General features: G+C 41.0%; 1 protein-coding gene across 1 annotated transcript in view; it reads right to left on the reverse strand.

Annotated features, from left to right (window-relative positions):
• Nucleotides 1-5,810: 5,810 nt before the first annotated feature.
• The window catches only part of LOC124623096, a 74,066-nt gene continuing 60,806 nt past the window's right edge, over nt 5,811-19,070 (reverse strand). The window contains exon 6 of the mRNA XM_047148886.1: nt 5,811-5,932. Coding sequence (XP_047004842.1) covers nt 5,811-5,932 — 122 coding nt within the window. The remainder of the gene's footprint in view (nt 5,933-19,070) is intronic.

A 19,070-nucleotide genomic window follows, 5' to 3' on the forward strand; every position in this document is an offset into this window, starting at 1 on the left:
TTAAGAACCAACAACCTCTGGTTGGGAGAGAAAATGGGGGGAAGAAGAGATGGAGAAAGGGAGAGCGGAAGGGGAGGGCTGAGGAAGAGACAGGCTGCATACATGAGCGAGGAGGAGATGCACTGAGAAACGAGAGGGAGAGGGCAATCGACAAAAAAAGGGAGGAGGAGACAGAGAGAGAGGGAAGAGGAGGTGGACAGAGAGGATGGGCGGATCGAGAGAGGACGAGGAAGAGGTGATCAGAGAGTGGGGAGGAGAAGATGGATAGACAATAAGTGTGGAAGAAATAGAGGTGTGAGGAATATGAGGAGATAGATAGGAGGCAAGAAGCAAATGGATCGATGGAGAAGGAGTATATGGGCAGAGGGAAGAGGAGCGGATCGTGAGAGAAAGAGAGTGAGGGGCTGGCGGAGATAGGCAGACAGTTGGGAGTGGAGGAGCTGGACAGAGACATAGGGGAAAAGGACATATACAAAGAGCATGGAGGAGGATATTGAGAGAGATTCGGGAAAGGAGGAGATATTGTAATAGAAATAGGATGAATACACTGTCCAGTCACGTTAATGTGACTACCTGAGAAAAGCCTGATTTCCACCTTTTGAAGCGCGGACATGCAGCAAAAGAGTCACTGAGGTTCTGGGAGATAACGACACAGATTCTGAACTATGTCGACTCTAGTGCTTTGGAAGGTTTCACGATTGAGGATCCAGCCCGATCGAGGTGGTCCCACAGTCTCTCAATTGCGCACTGTCCTGATGGTCGATGGCATCTTGCCAACTGCATATAGTAGTGCACATGGTGAGAAAGGATGGATGCATACTTATGTTGATTTATTGTGACTTCCAGAATAAAGAGATCACCCAGGGAACGCCACGAAATCACTCTCTTGCGCTTCCTGGGCTCTTCCAACTATTGTTGCAGTGCTGTACACATCAATGGCCATGTGTCCAATGGAGTATGAAACGAGATTCATCTGCCACTGCTCAGTGGATGTGCACTTGCGGTGTTGGCGTGCAAATTCCAGCTTCTGTCGCCAATGAACGGCAGTCGACATTGGTGCATGAACCAAGCGCCTGCTACAGAGACCATACGCTGTAGCGTCGTCGACCCATCTAAAAGTATTAATATGAGCTCAAAGAACTACTTAAAAGCTGTACCTTCATAATGACCATTAATGAAGCCAAGTATCGTACGGTAATAAACTCGCAGGATCCCAGCCTATGATCCAAGACTGATATTCACAAAACTGGTTATCAAGAAATCCCACTGTAAACTCTGTATACAATCAGGTCTCTGACACTGTTTGTAGGCCCTTGGTTCATCTAGGTGCTCAGGTGTTAAACAGTTCCACGTCTATTCGCCCACGCACATCTCCTCAGCCGTCAACTATGGTCTGTTCTGCACCACAGTTGTCTCGGCGCTGGTTTGTGGTAGCACCATTTGCCACTCGTGGTTAACTTTAAGCATGGCGACGTGTGAACATTTTACAGACTTAGCCATTTCGGAGATGCTTCCATCCTTGGCCTGAAAGCCAATGATCATGAACGTCAGATATATCGCCCCGTTTCCTCATTACAACAACGACTGCATGTCTTCCGCGTCCACCCGGAATGTGGAGGTGGGCACATTAATGTGATTGGGCTGTATAAATATCTGGGCAACACTGGGTACTCCGCTTGTATTTTTTGTAATAAATAACATTACATTACATGTAAAATGCCAATGAATAAATATGTGAATTGACGGCCCTACAGAGCTGTTATCCATTGTCAGACCATCGTTTTACATATGAAATCTGCCACCGAATGAAAACTAGTTATGTGAGAGGATCAACACAAGTGACATGATGAGTATATAAATTTCTGAATTGCTTAGGATTTTTCCTTGATTCAATTCTTTTGTATTAATGAGAAAGTGCCTTTTCATATGGCATTATTTTCTCAAGGGATTTGTTGTCTGGTGCTACTAGATTCTTAAATTTGCTGGTGACTCAAAACTGTTTCTCACTGAAAACCTGTTTTCAAAAGTGTATTTTTTCTTCAGTAAATCATGAAGTTCTTTGCTAATTTTGTGTCCCCGATTATTTATGATATTTACAGCGGGACTTCTTGGATAACCAGTTTTATAAATATTAGTCTTGCATCGTAGGCTGGGATCCGCGAGTTTATTGCCACGCAATACTTGGCTACATTATTGGTCAGTAGGAAGGTGTAGTTTTTAAGCAATTATTTGCGCTCATGTTAATGCTTTTCAGTGGATTTTATTTTTAGTTCAGTAATACTGTTAGCTCCAAAAAGCTCAAGTGTTTCTTTGGTGCATGATTACAGTTGGATTGCCTTTATCTGAATTTATTACGGGAGCATCATGGTTGGTATGCTGCTTATTGATATTTGTAAGATTTATCTATTCATTGTACTTTCACATTGAAAATTAATGTTCCTTAAGATTTCCTTGCTCATTTGATTCTACATCTACATCTACATTTATACTCCGCAAGCCACCCAACGGTGTGCGGCGGAGGGCACTTTACGTGACACTGTCATTACCTCCCTTTTCTGTTCCAGTCGCGTATGGTTCGCGGGAAGAACGACTGTCTGAAAGCCACCGTGTGCGCTCGAATCTCTCTAATTTTACAGTCGTGATCTCCTCGGGAGGTATAAGTAGGGGGAAGCAATATATTCGATACCTCATCCAGAAACGCACCCTCTCGAACCCTGGATTGCAAGCTACACCGCGATGAAGAGCGCCTCTCTTGCAGAGTCTGCCACTTCAGTTTGCTAAACATCTCCGTAACGCTATCACGGTTACCAAATAACCCTGTGACGAAACGCGCCGCTCTTCTTTGGATCTTCTCTATCTCCTCCGTCAACCCGATCTGGTACGGAACCCACACTGTTGAGCAATACTCAAGTATAGGTGGAACGAGTGTTTTGTAAACCACCTCCTTTGTTGATGGACTACATTTTCTAAGGGCTCTCCCAATGAATCTCAACCTGGTACCCGCCTTAACAACAATTAATTTTATATGATCATTCCACTTCAAATCGTTCCACACGCATACTCTAAGATATTTTACAGAAGTAACTGCTACCAGTGTTTGTTCCGCTATCATATAATCATACAATAAAGGATCCTTCTTTCTATGCATTCGCAAAACATTACATTTGTCTATGTTAAGGGTCAGTTGCCACTCCCTGCACCAAGTGCCTATCCGCTGCAGATCTTCCTGCATTTCGCTGCAATTTTCTAATGCTGCAACTTCTCTGTATACTACAGCATCTTCCGCGAAAAGCCGCATGGAACTTCCGACACTATCTACTAGGTCATTTATATATATTGTGAAAAGCAATGGTCCCATAACACTCCCCTGTGGCACGCCAGAGGTTACTTTAACGTCTGTAGACGTCTCTCCATTGATAACAACATGCTGTGTTCTGTTTGCTAAAAACTCTTCAATCCAGCCACACAGCTGGTCTGATATTCCGTAGGCTCTTACTTCTTTTATCAGGCGACAGTGCGGAACTGTATCGAACGCCTTCCGGAAGTCAAGGAAAATAGCATGTACCTGGGAGCCTGTATCTAATATTTTCTGGGTCTCATGAACAAATAAAGCGAGTTGGGTCTCACACGATCGCTGTTTCCGGAATCCATGTTGATTCCTACAGAGTAGATTCTGGGTTTCCAAAACCGACATGATACGCGAGCAAAAAACATGTTCTAAAATTCTACAACAGATCGACGTCAGAGATACAGGTCTATAGTTTTGCGCATCTGCTCGACGACCCTTCTTGAAGACTGGGACTACCTGTGCTCTTTTCCAATCATTTGGAACCTTCCGTTCCTCTAGAGACTTGCGGTACACGGCTGTCAGAAGGGGGACACGTTCTTTCACGTACTCTGTGTAGAAACGAATTGGTATCCCGTCAGGTCCAGTGGACTTTCCTCTGTTGAGTGATTCCAGTTGCTTTTCTATTCCTTGGACACTTATTTCGATGTCAGCCATTTTTTCGTTTGTGCGAGGATTTAGAGAAGGAACTGCAGTGCGGTCTTCCTCTGTGAAACAGCTTTAGAAAAAGGTGTTTAGTATTTCAGCTTTACGCGTGTCATCCTCTGTTTCAATGCCATCATCATCCCGGAGTGTCTGGATATGCTGTTTCGAACCACTTATTGATTTAACGTAAGACCATAACTTCCTGGGATTTTCTGTTAAGTCGGTACATATAATTACACTTTCGAATTCACTGAACGCTTCACGCATAGCCCTCCTTACGCTAACTTTGACATCGTTTAGGTTCTGTTTGTCTGAGAGGTTTTGGCTGCGTTTAAACTTGAAGTGAGGCTCTCTTTGCTTTCGCAGTTGCTTCCTAACTTTGTTGTTGAACCACGGTGGTTTTTTCCCGTCCCTCACAGTGCTATGGTACGCTACGTAATGTGATTTGGTTTTTCTGTGGCTCAGGCCATTTTGATGCTAATGATTAAATTCCTGAAATATTCTTACTTACCCTAGGGGCAATATTGTATTGAAGTCCCTTAGCCGGCCGGAGTGGGCGAGCGGTTCTAGGCTTTGCAGTCTGGAACCGCAAGACCGCTACGGTCGCGGGTTCGAATCCTGCCTCAGGTATGGATGTGTGTGATGTCCTTGCGTAGGGGCAATATTGTATTGAAGTCCCTTAGCCGGCCGGAGTGGCCGAGCGGTTCTAGGCTTTGCAGTCTGGAACCGCAAGGCCGCTACGGTCGCGGGTTCGAATCCTGCCTCAGGTATGGATGTGTGTGATGTCCTTACGTTGGTTAGGGTTAAGTAGTTCTAAGTACTAGGGGACTGATGACCTCAGAAGTCCCATAGTGCTCGGAGCCATTTGAACCATTTTAAGTCCTTTATTGTGTGAGTTCAGTTCATTACATCGTAGAATCTATGTGGTGCAAAGACTGGTTCGATAGATTCCGTCTTTGGTTTGTTTGAGACCATATTTGAAACTAGATGCTATTTTCTGTTTTAGTTTATGAATCGGTGTATCAATATTATCAATAAATGGCGTACGACGACTGGATCAATGATATTACAAATCGAAAATGCAGCTCATAAAGTTGTTTAGTTAGCCGGTCTGTTTGTGTCCGTGGTGCATCCTGGATTCTGATGTAAACTAGATGATTCCAAAATTTATCTTGGTTTTTAGTGCTGACTTGCTGCTGTTACTGATCTTTGCACCAATATACTTTGGAATGACTATAGTTATAAGACAGTTCTTATTAAACTTGAAATTTCTGTTCGTTTTGACGTTCATTGTTGGCTTTACCTGGCCAGTTGGCAGTAAATCAACTATATGCATTGCAGATGCTAAACTGTAACTGTAACTGTGATATAAATTGGCGACTTATTTTAATACAACATCCAATCAGAACGGAATGTGGAGTACGCGGTTCATATCAAATGAACACACTTACATCTATAGCCGAAAATATAATTCCTTCCACGTAAACAACCTAGCTGAACAAACCCGAAGTAAACAGAAGAAATCACCACCGCCACTGCGTATATTATAAACATTGCCTCAATTCGCTTGTCTTCCGTTGGTTAGTAAGAGTATCTTAATTTACTAATGTTCTGTTGATCTTTCGTTTCAAGCTCGTAAAGTGAGATTTAGTAATACGTGCAATAGTTTGCGATCATGACAAATTATTGTGGTAGAAAATAATTTATCCTATGTATCATCATAAAACATTTCGTATAGTGACAAGCGATTCTCATACAAATGATGATGAATGGAGCTGAAAAAGTGTAACATCAATTTTTATTTCTCACAGTTGTAACGTTAACAGATCACTTCCTTGAATTTACTTCTGTCGACCACAGGGTGGTCATCAACAGCTTTCCGGATCTTCTTCATCAGTTCTGTACTGGGTTTCTTAACAGATGTGAGGATTCCAGCCGCGTCTGTAACAGAAACATATGATTTACGTAAATCTGAAGTGAGAGTTAACGAGCAATACAAAATAAATCTGATACGCGACGTTTACGCTATATATTGTGAAATGATATTGGCTTTTATATTCAGTGTTAAAAAAGTAAGTATATATTTGAATACCGAACGAGCTGAATTAAATAGAATAGTTCAGTCCCTTCAAATAGCAGTGTGTTATTAGCTAAGCTGCTACAACGGAGTTTACATTAAGTCTGAACATTACATTTCAATGTCCGCCCTCGGTAGCTGAGTGGTCAGCGCGACAGACTGTCAATCCACAGGGCCCGGGTTCGATTCCCGGCTGGGTCGGAGATTTTCTCCGCTCAGGGACTGGGTGTTGTGTTGTCCTAACCATCATCATTTCATCCCCATCGACGCGCAAGTCGCCGAAGTGGCGTCAAATCGAAAGACTTGCAGCAGGCGAACGGTTTACCCGACGGGAGGCCTTCGTCACACGACATTTCCATTTCCATTTCAATAATGTCATGGAAATGTATTGACGTAATGAGACCACAATAGAAAATACCATGGTTTAGTGATAGAATCGTTGAGTCTCAGATTCGAACTCAGACACCTCCCAAATTTTGAATAAAAATCATCGGCAATGGATGCCGAAGTCTCCTCTCATTCTACGACCATGTCAAAGAAGTCAGAGAACTGGACAGAGGGTCAAGGCACCATCTTGCCATCGGTGGGAAATTGCCCTAAAAGGCGGAAGTATCAGAGATTATCAATGGCGTGAAGGAATAGAAGACAATGGGAACCACAAGATTAATGACACATATGTATCTACTAACCGTATAGCCTGTAACTGGGAGATGTTATGACGATCTCATTTGGATCTCCGATAGGGCCTATCAAGGGCAAGGTGACCATGCGAAACACACTGAATAACTAAGGAAACGTTAACTTTCTGTGAATCAGAGCGTGGTATGCCAGAAGCCTGAATGAGATATGTCTGCCGATATAGCCACAAATGGGCCAGACGGAACCGACTGACCTCCATATGTCAACCAAAGCCAATGGCGTCATCTGGCATGCGGTATGTAGGGGCTTGCGGACAGTGAACCGCTCTCCCGGCCGCTCTCGGTTTAAGAAACCTGAAACCGCTGCATCTCATTCAGTTAGCACGTCAGTTGGCATCGTGAGACTGAGTTGACACCTTTACAGTCTTCCCACCTAGGAAAAATCCTTGGCGTTGCCGAGAATCGAACCCAGGTGCTGTGCTTGACAGTCTACCACGCTGAACTATCTGCTGTCTGAATATGGTACCTACAAAACTTGAAAGTGGATAAGCAGAGGCCAAATTTATGTATAGTGGGGAGTCATTGGAGTAAAACGGTAAGAAGAAGGAACGTTTGGTAATTGAGTATAGGACGTTATTATCAGCAGCAGAAAACTATATAACGGAGTACGATTCTTTATGAGTACGATGGTAGTCTAAAGAGTGAATTACTATGAACAGTTCAGTGATATTCTCATCAGAAACTGCAACAAACCAGTGCCAACAACAATATTTCAGATATACATACCAACTTGAAAAGCATAAGATGACAAGACAGAGAACGCACGTGAGACCACAGCATGGGGAATAGAGCGTGTAAATGAGATGGAAATCAAATAATCACGGGAGACAGGGGTGGTGCAGCGAAAGAGGGGACAGAAGAAAGAGTTACCGGTGATTATGGACTGGGTGGTAGAAATGTGAGACGAGAAAGAATAATTGAGTTCAGCGATAAAGAATACTCTTTTCAGAAATCACAAGTGGGTTATATGGAAACAGCTTGGAGACATAGTAAGACTCCATCTATATCACATCACAGTGAAACAGGTATTACGAAATCAGACAGAGAATTATAAGGCATACTCAGGGGCAGATATAGACTCGTTTCAAAATTTATTATTGGAAGAAGAGATTGAAGTTTCAGAGAGTCATCCAGAAGATTCAATGTGCAAAGATGGTGTGGTAATGAAGTAGTGAGAAATAATGCTATGGGTTTGAAGTTCTCTAAGGTTGTAGATATTGTGGTGTAGCTGAAGAGGAATGGACATCTCTAAAAAGGGCACGCACAGAAACTGTATTGCTAAATATAATTAATAACTTGATAGCAGTGGGATATCAACCAACTGTCGCCCATCATACAGCTCGACAAATAGGAGTGATTGTCTCTTGTGCCATTTCTTTTCATTGCAGGACACCTTTAGTTAGCGTCCGTGGCGCAATTACAGCACAGCGATACGGCGACGACATTCTACGCCCCATTTTGTTTACCTTCATGGCAAGCCATCATGGGTTTATATTTCAGCAAGCTAACGCCCGATCGCACACGGATAGATTTTCTGCTGCTTGGTTTCGTACTTGCTAAACCCTACCTTGGCCTGCTAGGTCGCCTGATCTCTCCGCAACTGGAAACGTTTGGATCATTACGGGCAGGGACCTACAACCAGCTCTGGATTTTGAGGATCTAAGACCACAATTTGGCAGAATTTGGCACGATAGCACTGAGGAGGGCATCTAAGAACTCCAGTGGACCAACGCGTTATGGACTTGCTCAATTTGTAAAGCTCCTTTCTTGAATATATCACCCAGTTATTCGGAAACTAATAATTCGTCTCTCGGTACATGTACATCGCGTCTAGATATTTCCGTCCCATTCTGATAATTTCTGCGTGGTGCACGTTTTTGAGTGTATATGATTAAAAGTGTATTTGAAGCAGCGAAATCCGCACGGTCTCAGGCCTCTTGTCACGGTCCGCGCGGCTCCCCCCGTCGGAGGTTCGTGTCCTCTCTTGAGCATGTGTGTGTGTGTGTGTGTGTGTGTGTGTGTGTTGTCCTTAGCGTACGTTAGAGTAAGTTAAATTAAGTAGTGTGTAAGCTTAGGGACCGATGACCTCAGCAGTATAGTCCCACAAGATCTTAACCCCCCCCCCCCCCCCCAAAAAAAAGAGCTTCACCTTGTGTTTCGTCTGAAGCACATAAGTGATCAGGGAATGACAGGAACAGAGCAATATAAATCACTTAGAAATGAATTCAGTAGGAAGTGAGTGGACATAAACCGACATGGCTGCACATTAAACGTGAAGAAGTCACACAAGAAATAGTTGTACGAAGAACACACTCAGAGAACAGAATAGTAAAAACTACTTTCGATTAAACTAAAAGGAAAGAGGTCAATATCAGGAGGGCAGGAGTAATTCCACCGTCAGACATAAAAGAGACAGCTGATTAGTAGAAAATATCGTTGTTGTGGTCTTCAGTCCGAAGACTGACTGATGCAGCTGTCCATAGTATTCTATCTTGTGGGTGCCTCTTCACCTCCGAATAACTACTGGAAACTACATATTTCTGAATCTGATTACTGCATTCATCTCCTGCTCTCCCTCTACGATTTTTACCGCCCACACTTCCCTCCAATACTAAATACGTAATCGGTTGATACCTCACAGTATGTCGAATGTGTACTGATAACCGATCCGTACTTTTGGGAAGTTTTGCCTCAAATTCCTTATCTTCCCAATTCTGTTCAGTACCACCTCATTAGTCACGTGATCTACCCATCTAATTTTCAGCATTCTTCTGTAGCATCACATTCCGAAAGCTTCTATTCTCTTTTTATCTGAACTGTTTATCGCCCATGTTTCACTTCCATACATGGTTACATTCCAGACGAAAGCTTTCAGAAAAGACTCCCTAACACTTGCATCTATATTCGATGTTAACAAATTTCTCTTTTTCAGAAATTCTTTTCTTGCCATTGCCAGTCTACATTCTATTCCCACCGGCCATTCTCAGTTAGTTTGCTGCATAAATAGCAAAACTCATCTACTACTGTAAGTGTCTCGTTTCCTAATCTAATTCCCTTTACTATATTCCATCATACTTGTTTTGCTTTTGTGGATGTTCATCTTATATCCTCCTTTCAAGACCCTGTCCATTCCGTTCAACTGCTCTTCCAAATCCTTTGCTATCTCTGACAGAATTACAATCTCATCGACAAACCTTGAAGTATTTATTTCTTCTCCATGAACATGAAATTTTACTTTGGTTTCCTTTGCTGCTTGTTCAATGTACACATTAAATAACGTCGGGGATAGACCACAACCTTGCCTTACTCCGTTTTCAACCACTGCGTCCCTCTCATGCTCCTCCTCTCTTATGACTGCCGTCTAGTTTCTGTACAAGTTGTAAACAGCTTTTCGCTCCCTGTATTTTATTTCTGCTACCTTCAGAGTTTCAAAGAGAGTAGTTCATTCAACATTGTCAAAGGCTTGCTCTAAGTCCACAAATGCTACAAATGTAGGTTTGCGTTTCCTTAACCTAACTTCTAAGTTAAATCATAGGGTAATTATTGCCTCGCGTGTCCCTATACTTCTCCGTAATACAAACTGAGCTTCCCGGAGGTCTGCTTCTACCACTTTTTTCCATTCTTCTGTATGGAATTCGTGTTAGTATTTTGCAACCTTGATTTATGAAACAGATCGTTCGGTAATTTTCATACCTGTCAGCAACTGCTTTTTTTGGAACTGGAATTACTACACTCTTCTTGAAATCTGAGGGTATCATACGTCTTTCACACCAGATGGATGAGTTTTGTCGTGGCTGGTTCTCCCAAGGCTATCAGTAATTTTGACGGAATATTGTCCACTCCCGGCGCATGTTTTGACTTGGACCTTTCAGAGCTTTGTCAAATTTTTCTCGCCGTATCGTATCTCCCATCTCGTCTTCATCTACATCCACTTCCCTTCCTACATTTTTGCTTTCATCTCCCTTGTATACGCCTTTTGTGTAGTCCTTCAACCGTTCAGCTATCTCTTCTTCGTTTAGGACTGGTTTACGATCTGGGATCTTGATATCACACAGCTGCTTTTGTTTTCATCAAAGGCCTCTTTAATTTTCCTGTAGGCGGTATCTATCTTTCCCCTAGTGAAATACGCTTCTAAATCCTTACAATTGTCCTTCATCCATTCGTGCTTAGTAATTTTGCACTTTCTGTCTATCTCATTTTTTAAACGTTTGAATTTCCTTTCGGTTGCTTCAGTTGCTCATTTTTAAATTATCTCGTTTCATCAGTTAAATTCCATATCTCTTGTGTTATCCAAGGATTCATACTAGCCTTGCTTTTGTATCTATTTGATGCTCTGACGCCGTCACTATTTCATCTCGTAAAGCAACCCAGTCGTCTTATACTGTATTCCTTTCCCCTATTCTTGCCAACCGCTCTAGCACCCTCTGAAGCCCTCAACAACCTCTGTTTCTTTGAAGTTATTCAGCATCTCCTTAATTTCCTACCTTTTTCTAATTCCTTAAGTTTTAATCTACGGTTCATAACCAATCAATTGTGGTCAAATCCGGTTCATAACCAATCAATTGTGGTCAAAGTCCACATCTGCCCCTGGAAATGTCTCACAATTTAAAATCTGGTTCCTAAATCTCTGTCTAAGAATTACATAAGCAATTTGAAACCCTCCGATGTCTCCAGGTCTCTTCCACCAATAAAACCCAGCTCTATGATTCTTAAGTAAGCGTTGGCGATTATTATATTATCTTCTTTTCAAAATTCTACCAGGCGGTTTGCTCTTTCATTTATTCCCCACCCCCCTCCCCCCACAGTCCATATTCACCTACTATTCTTACTTCCCTTTCTTTTCCTACTATCTAATTCTAGCCCCCCATCAAGATTAAATTTTTGTCTCCTTTAACTACCTAAATAATTTCTTTTATCTCGTCATACATTTCTTCAATCTCCTCATCATCTGCGGATGATAGTACTTGTAGTACTATTGTAGGCGTGGACTTCGTGTCTGTCTTGGGTACGATAATGCGTTCACTATGCTGTTCATAGTAGCTTACCTGCATTCCTATTTTCTTATTTATTATTAAACCTGCTCCTGAATTACACCTATTTGACTTTGTATTTAAAACCCAATATTCACCTGACTAGAGGTCCTATTCCTCCTGCCGCCGATATACACTGATTTCCTCTATATCTAATTTCAATCTATCCATTCCTATTTTTAAATTTTCTAACCTATCTTCCCGATTAAGGGATACATCGTTCCATGCTCCTATCCTTACAATGCCAGTTTTGTTTCTCCTTATGACAACATCCCCCTGAGTAGTCCTCACCCGAAGGTCCGAATGAGGGACTATTTTACCTCCGGAAAAATTTACCCAAGAGGAGGCCATCATCATTGAACCATACAGTACAGCTGCATGCCCTAGAGAAAAATTACGGCTCTAGTTTCCCTGCAGTCCCGGTAGATGTTACAAGGCGAGATCAGTCAATGGTTGAGACTTGTCCCTGTGAGTACTGAAAAGGCTGCTGCCTCTCTTCAGGAACCACACTTTGGCTTCTCAACGCATATCCCTACGTTGTGGTTGTACCTGTAGGACCTCTATCTGCATCGCTGAGGCACGCAAGCCACTCCTAAGGTTCATGGTTCGTGCGGGGAAAATATTGTAATCGCATATTAATCTTGTTTCCACTTTCATTTATTGATGTTGCGCGGGCAGAATGGTTGCTTGCATGTCTCTATGCGAGTTGTTATTTGCCTAATTTTATGTACACAAAGTCTACCACATACGTAACTAGTGAACTGAAGGGCAGTTCTTGAAGTTTCCTAAACAACTTCTAGAGAGCAATACAGCGTCGTTCTTCAAATGTTTGCCACTTAAGATTTTTATGTATCTCTGTTAGACTGACTCGCCAACCAACCAATCACAGAAGTCGCATTCACCAGTGTAGCATTCAAATTTGGGTCGTAGACGCTTTTTGCATGTTATTGCTGTTGTTGAGGAACGGCAGTTTACCTTATCCTACCACGTACAAGCGATTCTAAGTGGTACTTCCATTTATACGTATACACACGCTCAGCAGTAAACATTTATCTGATTTAACAGGCTCTGCTCTTGAACCGAAAGAATGGTCTTTTACACTTCGTGAAGCGCACAGATTTGTATAGTTCCATCTTAAGAACTATTTCCCATCCCTTACATCAAGTTGATATTTGGTCGGGGACTATGTGTTTATTATCACATTAGTACCTTTCTATTTTTGGATGTTAGTCTTCTGACAGGTCTGATGCGGTGCAACACTACTTCCCTTCCATCGCCAAACTCGCCATCTCAGAGTCCTATTTACGCTCAAGGATTTTGTTTTATATATTCCAATTTCTTCTCTCCTCTAGACTTTTTACCCCCTACGGCTCCCTCTAGTGCTTATGAAAGTATTGTCCAATGTCTTAAAATATGTCCTATCTTTCTGTCATTTCTTCTAGTCAGTGCTTTTCCATATATTCCTTTCATTAAGAATTCTGCCGACGACTACCTCATTTATAATCTTATCTACTTAATTTTCAACATTCTCGTATTGTTCAAATGTACGCTTGCAGGTTCATAGATTCTGCACACTAACTTGAATAATCATTTGGTGACCAGCTTCATCAACGACTTCAGAAAATCAGAAGGAATGGTTTCTGTCACGCATGCTACGTTTTCTCGCAAGTTTCCCAAAGCTCTTTCAGGCTTTGACACTAATATTGGATCCCCTTTCTGTCCCAAACCGTCTTAAATTTATTCTTCTATCACGTCAGCAACCAACCCTCCACCTTGTAGAGACCATCAATGCAGTTTTCCACCTATCAGCTGTCTCCTACACGTTTCACTGTTGAATTTCTCCCATTCTCCTGACCTTCAGCTCCTTGCTTTTAGTTTCACCGAAAGTTATTTTGGCCATTCTGTGCTCTGAATCCGTCCATCCGACAACAATTTCTTTTTTGATTTCTTCACATTTTTTCCTAAAATGGCGTCGTTTTAACTTCTCTCATATCCTACTGATTTCATTCTTAAGTGATTTATATTGCCTTATTCCTGGACTTTCGTGATAACTGTTGTATTTCTTTGTTTCTCTTAATCAGTTTATGTCAATACCCACAGCTTCTTCATAGCTACCGTTGTTGTACCTAAATTTGTCTGTCCAACTTCTTAGGCATATTTATCCTTCTTTGACTGAACTGACTACCGTAATATTCAGTATTGCAGGTGTCAGAAGCTGTAGAAAAACTCAAAAGCACATCGTAATTCTTCAGTAATTCAATATATCACTTCACTATTCTTAAACATTTAGTGACAGTTCTATTGCACAACAGATTACTTGATATTGGTACTAAATCGTGGCCTGATTCTCTGTTTCTGACGACGTATTATAACCAAATATCTGATTTCGGAATGTCTGTCTGATTACGATATATTTCAGCTGGCATATTCTCTTGTTTGGAAGCCTTTTCCAAGTGCAGCCCTTCTTCTTGTGAGTCTTGAACAGTGTCTTTGCTGTCACTAGCTGAAATTTATTGCAGGATTTAAGTAATATTTCTCATCTCTCGTTCCTATTACGGAGCATGGGTTCCCCTGTAAAGTTGTCCTCAATTCTTCCCCATTCCACAGCACTCCAGTTCCTCGTCATTATTACATTTTCAGTTCGTTTTACGTACTGAGTTACCCAATTCATGCCATCATTTACTCTATACGTACGTTTCTGGATGATATTGGTATGCATACCTGAATTATTGTTTTTGGCGTTGGTTTTTGTCGATTCTGATGAGAATAATCCTAGTTCTATTAACAATAACTGGTTCTTTAGACTACCTTCCTAACTTTATACCATTTTACGCTGCTAGTGATATAGTTCTATATTCATCTGAACAGAAAACCGTATTAGCTATACGGTTAACGTCTTCATCCCTAATACATCTAGATTGAGCCTTTGCATATCCCTTTTCGGATTATCTACCCACCCTATATATTATTACAGTTTTTATCGGAGAGAATTCTGTTATATGTAACTGCAGCATCAGGGTGAATCCTGAGACTGCAGATACTATCAGATAGTACAGATTCAGTAAATATACTGTTATATTACAGTTGACTTAATTTTACTGAAATGAAATGAACAAAGTTGGTAGATATATCAGTGATGAAGCAATGACAAAAATCGTATCAATCAAAGCTTTTTATAATTGCTGATGGTGTTGGGTAAAAAATACGTCCTTAAGTTCTTCTGTCGCAGGATACTCATTATGTTTCTTCCCGCCCATTTATGAAAAACTACAGTTTAATATGGATTTCAAAACACATTGCAACTTGTAAATAATTACATAAACAAATCATTGTCATAGATAAAAAAATAAATGAAAAAAGAAAAAACGTCCTCGGACCGACCTGGGATGGAGCTTCAAAACCATTGGAATCTGTAGTCTATATCTTTCACACGATCCACCAAGCCTCATGCATTGACCTTACGTCTGCGGAGTCAAATGTGCCACAGTTAAAAAAAACCTTTATTAATACGAATTGTGGCAGGTCGAAGAGGTTTATTGCCTACTGTTTGGTACCATTCAAATATTTCTCTTCGGTTCGTTTCTGTAGCATGTTTTAGCCAACATGATATTCTGACCACGGAAATTAATTCTCGCAGAATGTGACTGTTTTCTGTTATTTAGAACTGTGAATAGTATGGGTATTAAACATTGATTCATATCCTTAGCGCCAAACATAGTATCAAGAATACAACCATAACGGTGCCTGATTAGGGCTAATCGCTAATACAAATTTTCGAGTAGCCTATAGAGACCAACCATATCCTAGAAAACAGTAGTAAAGAATGACAAAATCCTCATGCGAGTACACCACGTTGTAACGTCCGGTCAGAAGACAGTTCCCTGAAATGAGACAGAAAATAAATTACTTACACATCCACAAACGCGATCATCATACACAATGTCAACAACACTGGCAATATTATACTTTCACCGAGGACGACAAGATTATAAAACAAATGGCTTTGTTCGCCTTCGAAAGCAAGCTATTTTGTGTAGTGTAGGACTACGCTGAACTAAAGAATTGTTACTTACAAGCGTCGTTGTGCACTTTGCTCGTAATGTTTCCATCGAAGATCGCGTGGGCATCCAGAGGGAAGCTGGAAAATTGAACAATTATAAATAATTATGTTGGCATTTGCCGTATTCCGTGGAGAGTAGCTGCTTATTATATAAACCATTAAAATAACTCTGATTACTTCTCAAAGTGCTGCACTGTTTGGATAATTTTTTGGTATTGAGACTTCATCTTCCGCCTTTGGATATGCATGCTTAATGAAGTATTTGATTTACTTACCCACCAACAAAATGCACCAGTACTATTTGTATAGCTAGAAAAATGTTAATTAATTGAAATGAAAATGTTTTACTGCTACACGTAATTGCCAACGGCCTTACCGCAGTGGTAACACCGGTTCCCATCAGATCACCGAAGTGCTGTCGGGCTGGGCTAGCACTTGGATGGGTGACCATTCGGTCTGCAGAGCGCCGTTGGGAAGAGGAGTACACTCAGCCCTTGTGAGGCAAACTGAGGAGCTACTTGATTGAGAAGTAGCGGCTCCGGTCTCGTAAACTTACATACGGTCAGGAGAGCGGTGTGCTGACCACATGCCCCTCCATATCCGCATCCAGTGACGCCTGTGGTTGAGGATGACACGGCGGCCGGGCGAAGCCGTTGGGCTTTCCAGGCCTGTTAGGACGGAGTTTAGGTAGGTTTTAGTTTAGCTACATGTAATTACTCTTTAATTAGTAGCAAGTGCTGATTGTTCTTCCGAAAGAGAACATATGCGTAGGATGACTTTTTAGCCAACACTGCCACCTTTAGATGACTCTACGAACCTTCGGAGCTTGCACCGTGCTGTGATGTGCGACGTTGATCTATGTTAAGGAACATCAAAACGATGTCGATTTTAAAATAGCGTAGTTATGTTCTTAAGAGCACTTTGGGCAGGTTGAGAGGAAATATTTTATACGCTGTTCAGAAGTTCAGAAGTTACATACTGGACACTATCACGTATCGGCGAATATTGCACAGAGAATGCTGACTGCGCGTCTCGTATTATGTAACAGCCCTCGCAACAGTAATAACTGCACAGAACTTGTTGTTAAGGCTGAACATGCTGTTGCAATGAAAACGCTCCTGATACTCCACACAATCACCAAAAAATGATCATGTCTGGTAAAAGAACGTTTATGTGTATGTTTGTATTTTCATTCAAATCTTACCAGGAGTAATAAAGCAATTATCTGGAAATCCATTGTAGCGCATTGGACTGGCTCTTTTTCGTGGTGTTATGTCACCATAAAGGCAAAAGTTCATCAATGAAGTTAAGGGGCTCCGGAAAGGCTCAAAATCATGAAAAGTTCAATTTTTTACTTTTTAGCGTTTTCTGAATCTGCAGACTATTACCTTTTAATAGATATATAATTTATTCAATTCCGAAGACTGCAACTATTTTTAATTTTTTTTTTGAAATGTGTTCTACATGGGCGTGACCCACTGTGGCGCTGTTAAACTGCTGTCAAATGGTGTTATTATTAACGTCCGTGTTCATCAGGTACATTTTAGTGATGTGAGATAAAGTATGTGTTGTGGCTAACCTGTGATGATTCAATATATATCGCTGGTGTGATTGTCGATTGTTTCATGTTTATTTACTCTGTCGTTATCTCGAAAATATTCGTAATTAATTCTGTTTCTTGAGTCTCTGTTTTGTTGAAGTATAATAATGAGTAAAAGTAAAGTTATTAGAAATCTTCTGAAGGCTTTTAAGAAAAGGAGAAAAGTTGGAAAGCCAAAGGTATGTGTTATTACTGTAAACAATAAAGACGATAACCAAGTGAGTGAACCTAACCTCTCAAGTACACCTGCCCATAGCAGTCAAAGTGGGAAAGAGAATACTTCACAGAAGAAGCTTGGTTCAATGAGTGAAAACTATGAATGTTTTATGGGCGAATCGGATGTGAATGAAGTATTTGATATGTCGGTTCTCAAAGGAATTTTTTCAAACTGTGTAAGATGTATTCATTGTAGTGAAGTTGGTCTGGAACTCTCCATAATAAAGCACGTAGGACTTGCTAGTGAAATACAACTGAAATGTGATAAGTGTTCATACATGACCACCTTTTGGAACAGTGTTGCAGTAACTGCAACTGAAGAAAATGGTAGCAAAATCTGCGAACACAACAACGAGCGATGCTTGCTTTAGACAAGGAACGCCTTCGGGCTGCAGACAGGGCTGTAAAGAGTCTAGAAATACAAGCAAGAGTAAACAGGAGGAGGAACAAGAGGAAGCTGGAGGAGGAGTTTGCAGAGGATGTAGATAATCCATCCTATGGACCTGGAATGCACTAAAAAGTTAATCCAATCTTTGTCGCTCGATTTCCAAAACTTTTATTTTCTCATACTAATTACATGTTTTCTAAGGATCTTCCAAACATATTTGTTTCAAACTTTCAGTAAATGTTACACAGTACCTTCTGCATAATTTAACACAGCCTTTTTCCAAAAAACTGTATATTTTTGAATACATAAATAAAAAATTGCAAAAAAATGTTGTGAATTTTCATTACAATTGAAAAAAAAATCATCTTTAATAACTGAACTAAAATTTTGTAAAATCCCTGTGTTGAGTTGTAGCCCATATTCCAATAAATAATCTGTAAAAAGTTCAACTTCCTACCTCAAATACTTTGTGAGGAAAGATGTAATTTATGAGCGTTATTTTAACATTGCAAGTATAGGGCGTTCCGGAGCCCCTTAATGCCATCAGGGATTCCATTAGCTTTGGAAAATAATGTGATTATTACTCTATAGAGGAAAGTAATAGCGAAAAGCGAAAAAGGTGAAAAATACAGCACTCTAGTAACTAAAATACTGCATCGAAGAACGGATGAGAAAATAGAGAGTAGGTTAGAAAAGGACCAGATGTATTTTAGGAGAGGAGGGGGCACCTTAAAGGTAATTTGAGCGATGGAGTTTCTAACAGAGAGCAGCCATAGGTACATCAAAGAAGCATATACAATTGCATTCGTAGCTTTAGAGGAAGGGTTTTGATGATGTGGAGTGGAATATAATATTAATATCTAGTGTACGTAACATCTACATGTAATCCCTGACACAGTACTCGCTAAAGCCTGTGCTATGGTAAGTGAGCGGGATTCACATTATGAGAAAGGATTTTCGCATAGATATCGACCGCGTGTGCCTGAATGGTGGCAAATCAGACTTACATC

This window comes from Schistocerca americana, chromosome 7 (assembly GCF_021461395.2).
Source record: "Schistocerca americana isolate TAMUIC-IGC-003095 chromosome 7, iqSchAmer2.1, whole genome shotgun sequence".
Taxonomy (NCBI): domain Eukaryota; kingdom Metazoa; phylum Arthropoda; class Insecta; order Orthoptera; family Acrididae; genus Schistocerca; species Schistocerca americana.